This window comes from Schistocerca gregaria, chromosome 2 (assembly GCF_023897955.1).
Source record: "Schistocerca gregaria isolate iqSchGreg1 chromosome 2, iqSchGreg1.2, whole genome shotgun sequence".
Classification (NCBI taxonomy): Eukaryota; Metazoa; Arthropoda; class Insecta; order Orthoptera; family Acrididae; genus Schistocerca; species Schistocerca gregaria.
Genome location: NC_064921.1, coordinates 315,113,153 through 315,128,096, shown reverse-complemented (window position 1 = coordinate 315,128,096; position 14,944 = coordinate 315,113,153). Strand labels below are relative to the sequence as shown.

The window sequence follows — 14,944 nt, the reverse complement described above, 5'->3', positions numbered from 1 at the left end:
TTATCGGAAATATCGAGTACTATATCCTCAGACAAAACGCTAGGACGACCACTTCTCGGTGCATCTGTCACTGAACCCGTACTTCGAAATTTGTTAATCAAATCTCGCACAGTATCGCGATGTGGAAGTGTTGTCTCCAGGGAAACTGAATTAAATGTTTGACGCACTGAAACTGCGTATTTACCGCCAGCTTTGAACACTTGTTCGACTAAAAACACCCGTTCTTCAATGGTTAGCATTTTAACAGTGACAAAAACAAAACAAACAAACAAATGAACTAAACTTAAACGTTCACGTCAACACGTAACGACACACACCAACGATACTACTGACGCTGGCTGAGATAAACGGAACAGTGGCATGTTGGGAGAGTCCACTTGAAGGGAAGTAACCCAGGCAGGCGAACATCATACGACACTGCGGAGGGACTTTTTGAACGCCCCGTATATGCTAACGTAACACTATCTGACGGAAAGTATCTGGTGAACTGTTTAGTGGACATTAATATGAGCTGCATCCGGTTGCAACCCACTCTTCTTCGAGAGCCGAAATAAGGAAAGGTATTGGTGTTAGACACAGGAGTCTGGAGCGAAGTGTGACTAGTCTCAGAGGTGTTCAACAGCGTTCAGGTTGTCATTCTGGGCAGTCCCGCGCAACTGAGGAATTTTATTATTCACAAACCATTGACTCACAATTGCCACATAATGGCAGTGTTCTCATGCTGATGCAAACAGTCAGTATCTCCGAATATTTCCGCTACTGTACGCAGTACACAATGCCGTAAACGTGTTAATATCCTTTCAAATTTGGCATTTTTTTTAAAGAGAAATAACGGGATCCAATCCTAAAGACGGAAAAACACCGCCATACCGTAACACCATCTCTTCTGTACTTAACGTCTGGCACCACACGTGATGCCAGGTAACCTTCTTCAGTCATTCGTCGAACCCGGACCTTTTAGTCGGTTTGCCACTGTGTATAGAGTGATTTATCACTCCAAATTACTCGTCTCCTGTCAGCCACTGTCCAATGGAGTCGTTCGTACATCACCTCAAGCATCGCTTCGCACCGACTACGGAAACGAGTGGTTTCTGACGAGCTGCTCGACCGTTTTAGGAATGGACACATTTCACGTACCGCAGAATTGCTTCATGCTCGTCGTATGTTATCTGCGGCCCTGAAGAAAGACATTCGCTGCCGTTTGTTTGTTTCATGGAAAGTGGTGCACCGGCTGGGTGTAGCCGTAGGTAGCAGAAAACATTTTTCCATGAAGACATTGACCCTCTTGTCTGATGGTGGGATAAACTTATTTTTGAAATAATAAACAGTATACTTACTTTCTTCCATCTGTGTCACTCTCATTTGACTGCCCCTTATATGTTCCAGCAATATAGACTACGTTATAAAGCAATGAATTTTGCCGTATGTGATCTTTTCTGTAAAGCAGAAGAAAGTGAAACGTACGTCATAGCTAAGGTTTTCCTCCAGGTGGAAACAACGGATATTCGAGACTGCGGAGCGTCGAGAGATACGACCCTGCTACCGGTCAGTGGGCGCTAATCCCAGAGATGTACACGCCGCGCAGTAACCACGCCATAGCAGTCATCGACGACATGATATTCGCCGTCGGCGGCTACGACGGAACTTCAACCGTCTCCTACGTCGAGTGCTACAGTCCTTCTGCCAACGAGTGGTGAGTATATTGTGCGGAGTTTAGCCGCAGTGGCCAAGAGAGTATTCTCAAGAAAATTAAGGAGAGTTGTTACTTGTTTAACGCGCACTGTAACCGCACGTTAGGTGGAGTAAAGTCATACACAACAAAAAATTTAAATGCTGAAAGGAGAAATCTCCCTAAAACCATGTGACACCGCCTCTAGTCTTGATGACGGCCTCAGTACGGCGAGAAAAAATAGTACACAAGCTTCTTTAGGCATGTCGTATCCGGACGAAGCCAGATATTGATGATTAGAACCCGTAGATGTTGATGGCTACATAGCTTCCGCTGTTCCTAATACACTGAAGCGCCAAAGAAGTTGGTATAGCCATGCTTATTCAAATAAAGAGATATGTAAACAGGCAGAATGCGGCGCTGCGGTCGGCAACGTCTATGTAAGAAAAGACATGTCTGGCGCAGTTGTTAGATCGGTTACTGTTGCTACCATGCCAGATTATCAAGATTTAAATGAGTTTGAACGTGGTGTTATAGTCGGCGAAGGACGATGGAACGCAGCATCTCCGAGGTAGCGATGAATTGGGGATTTTGCCGTACCACCATTTCAGGAGTGTAACATGAATATCAGGAATCCGGTAAAACATCATATCTCCGACATGGTTGGCGCCGGGAAAAGACCTTGCAAGAACGGGACCAACGACGACTGAAGAAAATCGTTCAAAGAGAGAGAAGTGCAACCCTTCCGCAAATTCCTGCAGATTTCAATGCTGGGCCATCAACAAGTATCAACGTGCGAACCATTCAACGAAACATCATCGATATGAGCTTTCGGAGCCGAAGGCCCATTCATGTACTCTTGATTACTGCACGGCCCTGCAGGTCAGCAGGGGACTGTTCAAGCTGGTGGAGGCTCTGTAATGGTGTGAGACGTATGCAGTTGGAGTGATATGGGACCCATGACACATATAGGTACGACTCTGATAGGTGACACGTACGTAAGCATCCTGTCTGATCACCTGTATCCATTCATGTCCATTGTGCCTTCCGACGAACTTAGGGCAATACTAGCAGGACAAAGCGACACACCACACATCGAGAATTGCTACAGAGTGGCTCCAGGAACACGTTTCTGAGTTTAACCACTTCCGCTGGCCACCGAACTCCCCAGACATGAACATTATTGAGCGTATCTGGGATGCCTTGCAACGTGCTGTTCAGTAGAGATCTCCACTCCCTCGTACTCTTACGGATTTATGGACAGCCCTGCAGGATTCATGATTCAATTCCCTCCACCTCTACTTTAGACGTAAGTCGAGTTCATGCCACGTCGTGTTGTGGCACTTCTGCGTGCTCGCGGGGGCTCTAAACGATATTAGGCAGGTGTACTAGTTTCTTTGCCTCTTCAGTGTATGGCAGACAGTTAATACGTAATGCGAAATGTTTCCCCCTGAAAGCGGGTTGGTTTTATTCAGGATTCCAGTACACAATATTATTCTCCACTCTTTTGGCTTCAAAGGCCTAGTTTTCAGCATAATCTCCGTTCAGTGCAACGATCTTACCCCATTTTACTGGAAATGCCGGTATGCCTGCAAGATATCACCCTACTCGTCGACATCAGAGCCAACGTCTTGCTGCATCAGTAAGCTCACCATCACCCACATACTGCTTCCCGTGGAGTGCACCCTTCATTGGGCCAACGTATCCCTAGACATTCTGCAAGCGCCTGTGAACGTATGCGATGTTCTCGTTTTCTGCCAAAAGAAACTCAATGACAGCTCTCTGCTTGGAACGCACCGCCGTTACAGACGCCATTTTGAAGGCTACGTAAAGCGCGGCCTACTATCGGAACTTCATGAAACTCTAGGGGCTGAAGCGGGAATATTCCACGACGTCCCACAACAACTTTTACACTTTTTCAACCGAAACTGGCCGAGAAACAGATTTGTCACATTAACTATTGAACGCATTTTCAATGCAATTAAGATCAGTTGATGTAGAGCTACTGACCAAAGGCGATAGGGCACCTGAGTGTTGATCAACACAGGAACATATGCGTCCACAGCAGACTTATAATGATAACGTAGGAGATAGGCCATCACTTGGTCACCCAGAATCGTGTTCACGGAAAACTGCTGAATTAGCGGGCCCAAGTCAAGATACGAAAAACACACCATAAAGTCACAGAAGTACCTCCAGTGGGAATTAAATCCTCCACAAACTTTGGGTAAACGTCTTATTCAGCGGTCGACGCTCTCGACCCTCGCGTGAATCGAAAAAAAGACAAAAATCGTGACCCGTCGGACCACACTTCACGCGTCGAGTCACCTGTTGTCCAGTTTCTGTATTGTTAGCTTCATTGAAGATGTGCGGCTCTGAGCGATGTGACTATGTGAGCAATGACCTTTAGAAAGTTACCCGACTCCAACTTGCTTTGCAAATTTTCCCTCAGAAACTAGTGGATTGAACATGACAGCAGAAATTCTTGTCGAATTTGAAACTGACAGTCATTGACAAGGGTGACACTCATCTCCAGACCCTGTTGGTTACTACATTTTTACAATCACTTGTATTACTTAGTTTTACGTTGATCCGAGTGGTTTACTAAATACCTTGTAGCGACATTGGCAGTCTCTTTTGAAACACCAACAAATCGGGGAATGTCATTTACAAAGCGATCACGGCATTTTTATTGTTTGCAACGTTACTTTACTGCCGGAATTTACAGTCTCCACCAGTTACCGAATTTTACTTCTGTGTGTATTATGAGGTATCAAATGGCGTTGTGTCGTTGATGCAATGTTAAACTGATCAAAATAAATAAATCATCAAGCGCCGATAGTAAGGCTTCCATACCCTAGTTATTAATCGGCTGATTACCTTTCTTTCGTGCTGTCTGTACTTGCTGAGCTGTTTTGTCAGAGAGCTGTCTTGTGAGAGTGAGCTGCTCGCCCAGGTACGGAGCGGCCAACCTGAACGTCCGCCGGTCTGCGCTGGCGGCGTGTGTGGTCTCCGCCCCCGAGCAGCCGCCCCCGCGGGACAGCTGGTGGCAGCTCTCCATGGCCAGCTGCGGCCCCTGCTTTCGGCGCGAGGTGAGACCTTGCCTCCACAACTGCAAGGGGCGGCGATAAAACGATAAACATTCATAGTAAATTAGTTTAAAAAATGAAGCAATCGGGGCTAAAATTTAATTGAGAAACATCGTCATGAGCGTGCAAACTTGCACCTCACGTGTGATGCGACAGCTATTGAAAGATGACACACAGTTAATGAGGATACATACGTAGAAACATACTTTTCCCTGAATTTTGCGAGTCGATGCCCAGTTTCATAAATAAGTTACTAATTATCGCCAAGATGGCAATTTCAGTTGGACTCAAGCCTTTGTATGAACTTGAACTCCTTAATGCTCAGGGATACATTTGCAAGATGAAGTTGGCCTTTAGATGATGTCAGAGTCTGTCACTTTCCAGAGTTGTCCTTCTAGACCTTCTGTAAAAGACACAATTAAGTTGGCTATAGCAAATACCAGTTTAGTCTGCTGGCTTTTGTTGTTTGCAGCAGAGGTTTTAATTAGCAATGAAGGCGAGCAATGGCTCTCATGTTTTGGACTACCATGTACACTTCAAAAGGCCCTTCCACGATAAGTAGTCAGACTCAAGGATATATGGGCCTACATTTCAGCGGCCATTTTATGGCAGTATGCGTGAGTGCTGACTTTATGGCAGGTTACCTGTTTTGGCAAAGAAACTACGTAAGTACCCAGTTGCTCGCTGTTTGTGAAACTCGATTAATATACACTGAAGAGCCAAAGAAACTGGCAGACCTGCGTAATATTATGTACGGCCCACACGAGCACGCAGAAGTGCCCCAACACGACATGGCATGGACTCGACTAATGTCTGAAGTAGTGCTGGAGTGAATTGACGCTATGAATCGTGCAGGACTATCCATAAATCCTTAAGTTCGAGGGGATGGAGATATCAGCACGTTGTCCGCCCCCGGTAGCTGAGTGGTCAGCGCTTCAGAATGTCAATCCTAAGGGCCCGGGTTCGATTCCCGGCTGGATTGGAGATTTTCTCTGCTCAGGGACTGTGTGTTGTCTTGTCCTAATCATCATCGTTCCATCCCCATCGACGCGCAAGTCGCCGAAGTGGCGTCAAATCGAAAGACTTGCAAGGGTCTACCCGACGGGAGGCCCTCGTCACATGACATTGATTGATTGAACAGCACGTTGGAAGGCATCCCATATACGCTCGATAATGTTCATGTTTGCAGAGTTTGCTGACCATAGGAAGTGCTTAAACTCAGAAGAGTGTTCCTGGAGCCACCCTGTAGCAATTCTGGACGTGTGGGGTTTCGCACTGTTCCTACTGGAATTGCCCAAGTCCATCGGGATGCTCAGTGGACATGAATGGATGCAGGTGATCAAACAGGATGCTTACGTACGTATCACCTGTTAGAGTCGTAACTATACGTATCAGGGGTCCCACATCACTCCAACTGCACTCATCCCACACCATTATAGAGCCTCCGCCAACTTGAAAAGTCCCCTGCTGACATGCAGTGTCCATGGGTTTGTGAGGTTGTCTGCATGCCCGAACACGTCCATCCGTTCGATACCTTTTGAAAGGAGACTCGTCCGACCAGGATACATGTTTCCAGTCATCAATAGTCCATTGTCGGTGCTGACGGGATCAGGCAAGGCGTCACGAGTAAGCCTTCGGCTCCGAAAGCCCATCTCGATGATGTTTCGTTGAATAGTTCGCATGCTGACACTTGTTGATGGCCCAGCATTGAAATCTGCAGCAATTTGCAGAAGGGTTGCACTTCTGTAACGCTGAACGATTCTCTTCAGTCGTCGTTGGTCCCGTTCTTGCAGGATATTTGCCGGCAGCAGCGATGTCGGAGATGTGATGTTTTGGCAGATTCCTGATATTCACGGCACACTTGTGAAATAGTCGTATAGGAAAATCTACACTTCGTCGATACATTGGAGGTGCTGTGTCCAATTGCCCGTGCTCCTACTATAACACCAGTTCCAAACTGACTTGAATCTTGATAACCTGCTTTGTAGCAGCATTAACCGACCTAACAACTGCGTCAGACACTTGTTGTCTTATATACACGTTGTACACCGCAGCGCCGTGTTCTGGCTATTTACATATCTCTGTATTTGAATACGGGTGCCTGTTCCAGTTTCTCTGGCTCTTCAGTCTATATTATTTTGATAGATCGTTCAGTGTATGTTATTATGATATATCGGATGACACAGAACGACGAACTTACCACTGATGCTGTTCAAGTAACGCGAAATGATCTGGTGCCGTATGTTTAACAGAACCTCACTCATACCTCCTTTCATTTTCTTGTATACACTATGTGATTAAAAGCATCCAGAAACCTATCAGTGGACTTTAACATGGGGATCGCTGTGACCAGACGAAATTACAGTTGTCCAGCCACAACTGAGTTCTTTGACTGCTCGATAAGATGGCACATTAAACCTGAACACATGCAATATTATTTCACCTTATTACGTAAATGAATGACACATTTATTTAACTTCGAGACAGTTGATGCATAGATTAAAAAACGGTTCTCTTGCAGTAGAACGTTTCACATTTAAAGGAATAAGTCCATCAGAAACTTTTTAACTACCATATTAGTGACGTTGATCCCTTCAGATGAGGTCACGAACTGGGGGAGAGCTCTTGCTATCTCATCACTATAGTGACCTCAGCGTGAGGGCACTGCTATGCTGAGAAGGGATGTGTGGTCTTCAGGAGCTCCTCCCATACATTGTTGCAGACTGCAGTGATCCCTCTACGATGTCTGTGGTATCGATTCGCGTTGCCACGCCGATTCGCGCTGGTGTGGCAACGCGATCTCTGTACGATATCACAGGGCATGTCCACCCTTTGCCTTTATGAGAATTGAAGTCTACCAGGAACATTTTCAGTAAGGTGTTCAAATGTCTGTGGGTAAATGGCAGCTGAAACCCAGCAGATGGTGATGTCAGTCGCTGGGATCTGAAGCGAAGTAGACTATCTAACTCACCCCAAGGTTGTTGCATTGTGTTTAGGTCGGAACTCTCACCAAGGCAGTCAATTTAAGGGACGTTATTGTCCACGAACCATTCCCTCACAGATACCGCTTTATGATAGAATGTTATGTCACGTTAATACAGAAATCATCCGAACTATTCCTATTTCAGTATACAGTGCTGTAGAATGTCTTCACATCCTTCCACATTCTTAAGCGCAAAAAGGGTCCACACCCTAACCACGGAGAACACCCCCACGTAGCTATCTACCTCTTCCGTACCTCACTGTTGGCACGTAACGTTCTCCAGCCACTGGCAAGCTGAAACAACTCCCATCTGATTGCTACAGAGTACAGCGTGATTCATCATATCAAATACTTGTTTCCCATCATCCAATGTCCAGTGACGGCGCTCCTATCACGACCCTAAAACGTTGCTTACCAGTGAATACAGAAATATGTGTCTTATGAGAGATGTTCCACTACTTTGTAAATACTACGCACATTCATTGTACTAGCTGGACTGCTGGACCACTTTTGAACTCTCGAGTGATTCCTTCCGCGGATTGCCATTTTTTCCATCAACAGCCCTCTGCAATGCTGACGGCCCCTGTGTGTCAGTACATGAAGTATGTATGGTCTCGGTTTATCTATGGTTGTTCCATCTCGTTTCCACTTCACAGTCACATATGTTCAGACGGGTTTTGCGATATGAGATGGAGCCCTGTCGTGCTGCGAAATCACCTTTCCAAGTCTATCACCGTATTGTGGCCGTTTGTGCTTTAGTGCTCGGCTCAGACGCATCAATTTTTTTCGGTATCGATCTCCTGTGATCGTTACCGTCCATTTCAGTAACTTCTCTGTTCCACGGCCACGCCGGTCTTCGTCAAAAGCACCGTTCTTGAAGCACCGAAAACATCCGCTGCACGTTCTTTCACTAACAGTTGTCTCACCATAGGTCTTATCCAGCATTTTACGAGCCTCAGCAGCAAATTTCTTCACGTTAAAGAAGAAACTGAAAACTTCCGGCAAATGACAAGAATAGTGCTCGTACACTGACATATTCAATCGAGAATTACTTTATGATGCAATCAAAAACCGACTAATATTTTGATGCCCTTATGTTTGCAATACCTCATATTATTGTGTGAAACTTAACAACCTACTAGCTGCACTACCACTTGCCGCTACTGCCATCTATTGCAAAGCAGTGGAAGCAAAAAGTTGTAGACCTATTAAAGAAAGATAACTGTTGATGGTGACTAAGCTCCTTTCAAGCACGCTGGTCTCCTCACATCAGTGTGGCTATAATCCTAGTATTTGTGTAAACGTATTCGAGTAAACGCATATATCAACATGTGTTCGAAAAATGTAACATTTACACGATGACTTGAACGTTGATCAGCGGTATGATGACAAACATAAACACTATATTATATTGCTTTCGCTTCCTTTGCCTTCCCCACTTCTTCTAGCGTCCGTCCTGCCCCCCCCCCCCTCCCTTTTATGTGTCCTCTCCCTCCATTGGCTCGCCTCCTCTTTTGCCTTTTCCTCGCCTCCTCCCTTTCCCCCCCCCCCCCCCCCCTCATCTTACCGGGCCCTCCTCCTCCCCCCTCTCTCTGCATTAGGCTGTGTTGTGTCGTCTTCATGTCTACTCTATAGTGCAGTGTTCAAATGAATGTTCAGTGTTGATTGTCCCCTTTTTTAAGTGCTAGGTGTGATTTTTTTTAACTGTTGCGAACAGAAACCAGACTGTCGCCGAGTTTTTTAATTGTCTGTCTACAATTGTGCCTGTCTACTTGCTGTGTGTCTTACTTATCATCACCATTACTATCAGCTGCTGCAAACCCCCCCCCCCCCCCGTCCCGGAATCGAAAATCAATAAAGGAGAAAAAAAAACTATATGAACGTGTGGTGTCCGTTCTTTCGGACATGGCGCTAGGTGGGAATGTGAGTCAGTCTAGGGGCGTCCGGAGATACTTGATGCAATGGCTATAAACACCGTGTGAAGGTGGCTGAGTGCTGAGTGGTTATGGCAAGTGCCTATTAAGGAGGAGATCCTGGGTTCGAATCTCAGTCCGGCACATTTTCGGGCTGATTCCGCTGTCCCGATGCAGCTGACTTCAGTAGTTCCTTTCCTTTCCTTTCTCCTCCTTCCACCTACAATTTACGTAACATAAACATAATAGGCGGCAAAGATATGTGGCTAAAGATATATTCTTCTGTTAATATAAACACTCCTAGGTATGTGAAATATATTGTACTCTCGATCACTCTTTCTTCATACCTCTGCGCGCTGCCGTTTAGGTCCTGACTTCGATGGCTTGTTCTGCGCAGGACGAAGACCGGGCACTGATGCGGGACGTGGTCGGCGACTCACGGAACTGCCAGCACGCAGCCTAGACGAAGACCTCAAAGAAGAACTCAAAGAAGAGGTCACCGTAATAAATACGTTCCAACAGTCCGGTTCCAGACACTGTTTTGTATTAAACGGATGTTTTCTTTTGTGTCGCTACTGGAAAGTGGAACGTCACGCACAAGAAGCAAAAAGAGAAATTTAGCTGAAATAAAAATGTCAAAACTTTTTCAGGAACAAGTAAAATATAAATTCCTTCAAGTTAAATCAATTGTTTCTTTTTTCACTATTTGTTCTACAATATCGTCATTATCTTATTCTCCTTTTTACCGCATACGTATTGCGAAGGCATTGTCATATTTGTCTTGACAGTGTTAATGACAGTGCCATCCTGATGTCATCACTCTCTCCGGGTTGACCTTCGTGTACCCCCTCCGTCTGCGTGTAGAGCTGTATTGTCCTCACTGTTACCAGTATGAAGATGTTAGCAGTGTGTCTGTAAAAAAACAAAACCTGCAAGCTGGTGGCCGAACTTCCTCGGATGGGGCCTCCCGGCCATCAGCGCCACACGATCATTTCATTTTATTTCATCTCAAATAATTATGTTGTAAGTGGTGTATACGTTTGCATGTCCTATCCACACACTCATACAGCCATAATAAAAGTTTGCTCGATGTATATTAATACTTTTAGATTTTTAAGGCGTCAACACTGATTAAATTATGTTTTGTATATTCCTTTAAAAAGATATTATTAGGTATATTAAATATTACTATTTCAATGAATTTGTCTGTATTGCGGCGTAATATTGCTGCAATTCATCAAACAGAAAAAACAATCTAGCAATGCTATGCTAATTCTTCCCACATACGATCGATATCGTACGTACACATTAAAACACAACCAAATGCACCTTGTTAATTATACGTGAAAATAAATATGCTTTTAGCTATCTCTTTGCTTTTCAACGTGCAAGTTCAAAAATGATGTTCACTCTTTGTGATGAGACTCGTCGTCCTTTAGACGTTGTAAAGGCCAGGGCCTAATTCCACCCAACACCTTAAAATGACTGGCAAATTCGAAAATGACACTGCTTGGTCCAGATCTCCAGCTTTGCTAGAAGAAAAATTATCAAACAATATGCGCTGATAGTAATGAACTTCCAACGCAACAATGTAAAGATTAAATGTGCCGCCTAGTGGCGGCAGACAGCAATGCTCCAGCGATGCTGTTTTCACTCTGCTGCAGACGATGCTACAATTCTGAAAACTAGGATAATTTGACACAGGTTTAACACTTCTATAATTAGAACTATATTGATTTTTTAATTTATTATTTTTTTAACATCACTTCAGTAAATTACATTACGTTACATTACAGATCTGGATAAGCACTATACGCAATAACGTTTCGAAAGACGACCATAGAGAAAGAGAGAGAGAGAGAGAGAGAGAGAGAGAGAGAGAGAGAGAGAGAGAGAGACAGGGAGAGAGAGAGAACATTTACATACGTAAATCATTTGAAGACCGAAGATGACCACTCATCAGTACAATGATAGTCCGCCTCCGCAGGCGGCCCGGGTTCGATTCCCGGCAGGGGACTGGGTGTTGTGTGTCCATCATGATTGACTCGCAAGTCGCCGATGTGGCGTCACCTAAAAAGGACTTGCACTACAGCGGCCGAGCTCCCCCCGAAAGGGGCTTCCCGGCCAACAATGCCATACGATAATTTCATGTCATTTCAGTACAATGAGGCAACGGCCTTCCCGCAGTGGTTACACAGGTTCTCGTGAGATCACAGAAGTTAAGCTCTGGCGGGCGTGGCCGGCACTTGGATAGGTGATCATTCAGGCCGCCATGCACTGCTGCCATTTTTCGGGGTGCACTCAGCCTAGTGATGCCAACTGAGGAGCTACTCGACCGAATAGTACCGGCTTCCGTCAAGAATACCATCATAACGACCGAGAGAGCGGTGTGCTGACCCCACGCCCCTTATATCTGCATCCTCTGCTGAGGCTGACATGGCGGTCGAATGGTCCCGGTAGGCCACTTTTGGCCTGATGACGGAGTGCTTTTTTTCAGTACAACGACATCATTTTTTTTTAAAATACGTTATATTGTCTTTGTTTTTAAACTATCGATTTTCGTACTTGTCCGTATAAAACAGTATTTATGCGTTTCATAGTCACACGACATTTTTAATAGTTTTTGTGTCCCACTTCACTTGCAAAAACTATTATTATTACGCCGGCCGCTGTGGCCGAGCGCTTGTGGGCGCTTCAGTCCGGAACCGCGCGGCTGCTACCGTCGCAGGTTCGAATCCTGCCTCTGGCATGGATGTGTGTGATGTCCTGAGGTTAGTTAGGTTTAAGTACTTCTAAGTCTAGGGGGCTGATGACATCAGATGTTAAGTCCCACAGTGCTTAGAGCTATTTCAACCATTTTATTATTATTATTTCATATCGGTTGGGGGGCGCTATAATTTCTCCACAAAATAAATTTCAAGATGTCGTCGTTGATTCCTATCATGTGTGTGAGAACATAAAGCATATATCAGCAAAACAAATAACCTTCAGGTGGTTAATATAAATTGTTTAGATGTTACCACTCGCTACACCCCAGTAATTACACATTCACTTTCAATGTTTCATCACCAAGTAAATCAATCTGAATAAGTAATCTGATCATCGCACTTTCATATATACAAACCAACAATCATTTACTTTTTGCAGATTTGTGGCTTACTTCTTCTTCCTGAAATTTCTGTGATTCCTGTAATGTGCCGCTATTTCTTTTCTTTTATGAAAATTATTCATACGGCATGCATGAAACTGTTAGGATCGTCGTAGTGCAATGCCGAAGTGCTACGTAGGCATTTGACTAAGGCGGGGTTGAGTGAACGGAAAAACTTTATAAACTTTCGAACTGAACATATAACTTCAGACTACGTAACTATTTGCAGGCTCTTCCGCCTAACCAAAGCATAAACACCTCTGTTTCTGCCGTACCTAATACAAGCAGATGAAATAGATGAAATAATTAATTGCAACAATCTTTTTTCATTGAATGTAATTTCAGTCTTAATTTAATGATCCATAAACCCCAGACACTTAACTGTCTTAGAAATCCCATCTAATGAGCAACTAATGGCACCTAACAATGTGCTTACATCTCCCAAAATTCAGTACATGTCTTTCTACTACAAGGTTTCACACCATCGTGATTAAAATTTAATAACTCAGTCACATATTACATTTAATTCAGAAGAACAATTATCATGACAGGGAATTCATTGCACTGATGAGCGTTTGTCTCGTCATATTATCTCTGACTGTTGGAGGCACATTGCACTTTCATCTGTCCGTCACACTCTTCACTGCCTCTTATCAGCTCCGGCCCGTCACTTGCGCGCCTATTTCCTTATATTTCCATGTAAGAACGTACAAGTCACAAACATTTCTAAAGTTTGTCTTTTTTTTCTTTATTGAATTTCGATTCTCCCCAAAGGGGGCGAGCTGGCAGCAGCTTAGTACGCTGCTCTACAGCCTACAGACTTTTTTTAAAAACGTAAGAAGAAAAGAAACAATAAAAGCAGGCGATAAAACGGTGACATAAATTGTAAAACGGCGGAAAATTGTGGAAAGTTAAAAACATAAAGAAAAGGGGTTGGCATTGCTAATAAAATACACAGGAATCAGACAAGTAACATAGTAGACACACAATTAAAAAAAACATGGCGACAGTCTGGTTTCTGTTCGCAAGAGATAAAAAAATCACACCCAGCGACAGTATGATGGCTGTTCGCAACACTTCCCAAAAGACACACAACACTGAACACTCACTGTAAAACACTGCACTAAAATGTCGGACAGATGAAGGGGAAAACAAGGAGGGAGGAGAGGAAAAAACGAAAGGGAGGGAGGAACCAAAGGAGGGAGAGGACCCATAAGGGGGGGGGGGGGGGGGAGGGGCAGGGCAGACGCGAGAAGGAATGGGAAAAGGCAGAGGAGCGAAATGCAAAAGGACTCGGGCGAGAGAAGGGGGGCAGAGAGAGAGAGGGTAGGTGGGGAACAAAGAGGATGGAAGGGGGGGAGAGGGAGCCCAAGAAAAGGATGGAGGATAAAGTTTGTCAAATAATCGTACATGATATAGTCCAAAGTAAAATAATGCTCAAGTGAGAGAAAATTTTCTAACGATCTGTGTAGCATCTTTCTGAGGCCGAACCTGGCCACCATCTGGTATTTACCAAGTATCTAGCTTGATGTGAGTAACCACCTAAAAACTACATCCAGCAAGCCTGCTTGCCAGCCCTTGTCGATACTCCACATGGCGAAGTCTACCAGTGGCAGGCTCGCCTCCTCGATCCCCAGAAGTAGCGCATAATACGCTTGGCTATCCAGATGTGTTCTGCAACATCTTTGACTAAAGCAGTTGCAGTTTCTGCTTTGGAGTATGGTGTGACATCAGTGGAGATGCTGGCTGACGCCCTCATCTGTCAATGTTCTTTTTTATAGCTACACACTTTCACATCTTACTTGTATTTCCTGAAACGCAGTGGGACCCTGTTGCAGGATAAGGTCTGGGAAAGTACATCAGCAATCACTACTCTTATACCACTGGTCAGGAGCGTCATTGCATCGGAAGAGCTTAAATAAGGTGCCTGGATTAAACAGAACGTAATTTATTAACATCAAGAGTTCAACCTATCCCTTTACCTTGATAATGAATCATTAACTCATACACAATAAATGCTAGAAGAAAGTGTGTATATCTATGGCTACTATGACTAATAGTTCAAGTTTCTGCCGCAAGTTAGCGTTGCGCTCGCTGGTGGTGGCATGAGATTATGCCCGCACACCCACCGTCGTCGCGACA

At 44.6% G+C, this 14,944-nt stretch overlaps 1 protein-coding gene across 1 annotated transcript in view; it reads left to right on the top strand.

Moving 5' to 3' along the window:
* LOC126335765 (kelch-like protein 10) overlaps positions 1-10,296 on the top strand; it is a 139,000-nt gene extending 128,704 nt beyond the window's left edge. Inside the window, exons 9-11 of the mRNA XM_049999224.1 lie at positions 1,489-1,693; positions 4,626-4,761; positions 10,052-10,296. Coding sequence (XP_049855181.1) covers positions 1,489-1,693; positions 4,626-4,761; positions 10,052-10,117 — 407 coding nt within the window. The 3' untranslated portion in view covers positions 10,118-10,296. The remainder of the gene's footprint in view (positions 1-1,488; positions 1,694-4,625; positions 4,762-10,051) is intronic.
* Positions 10,297-14,944: the final 4,648 nt, after the last annotated feature.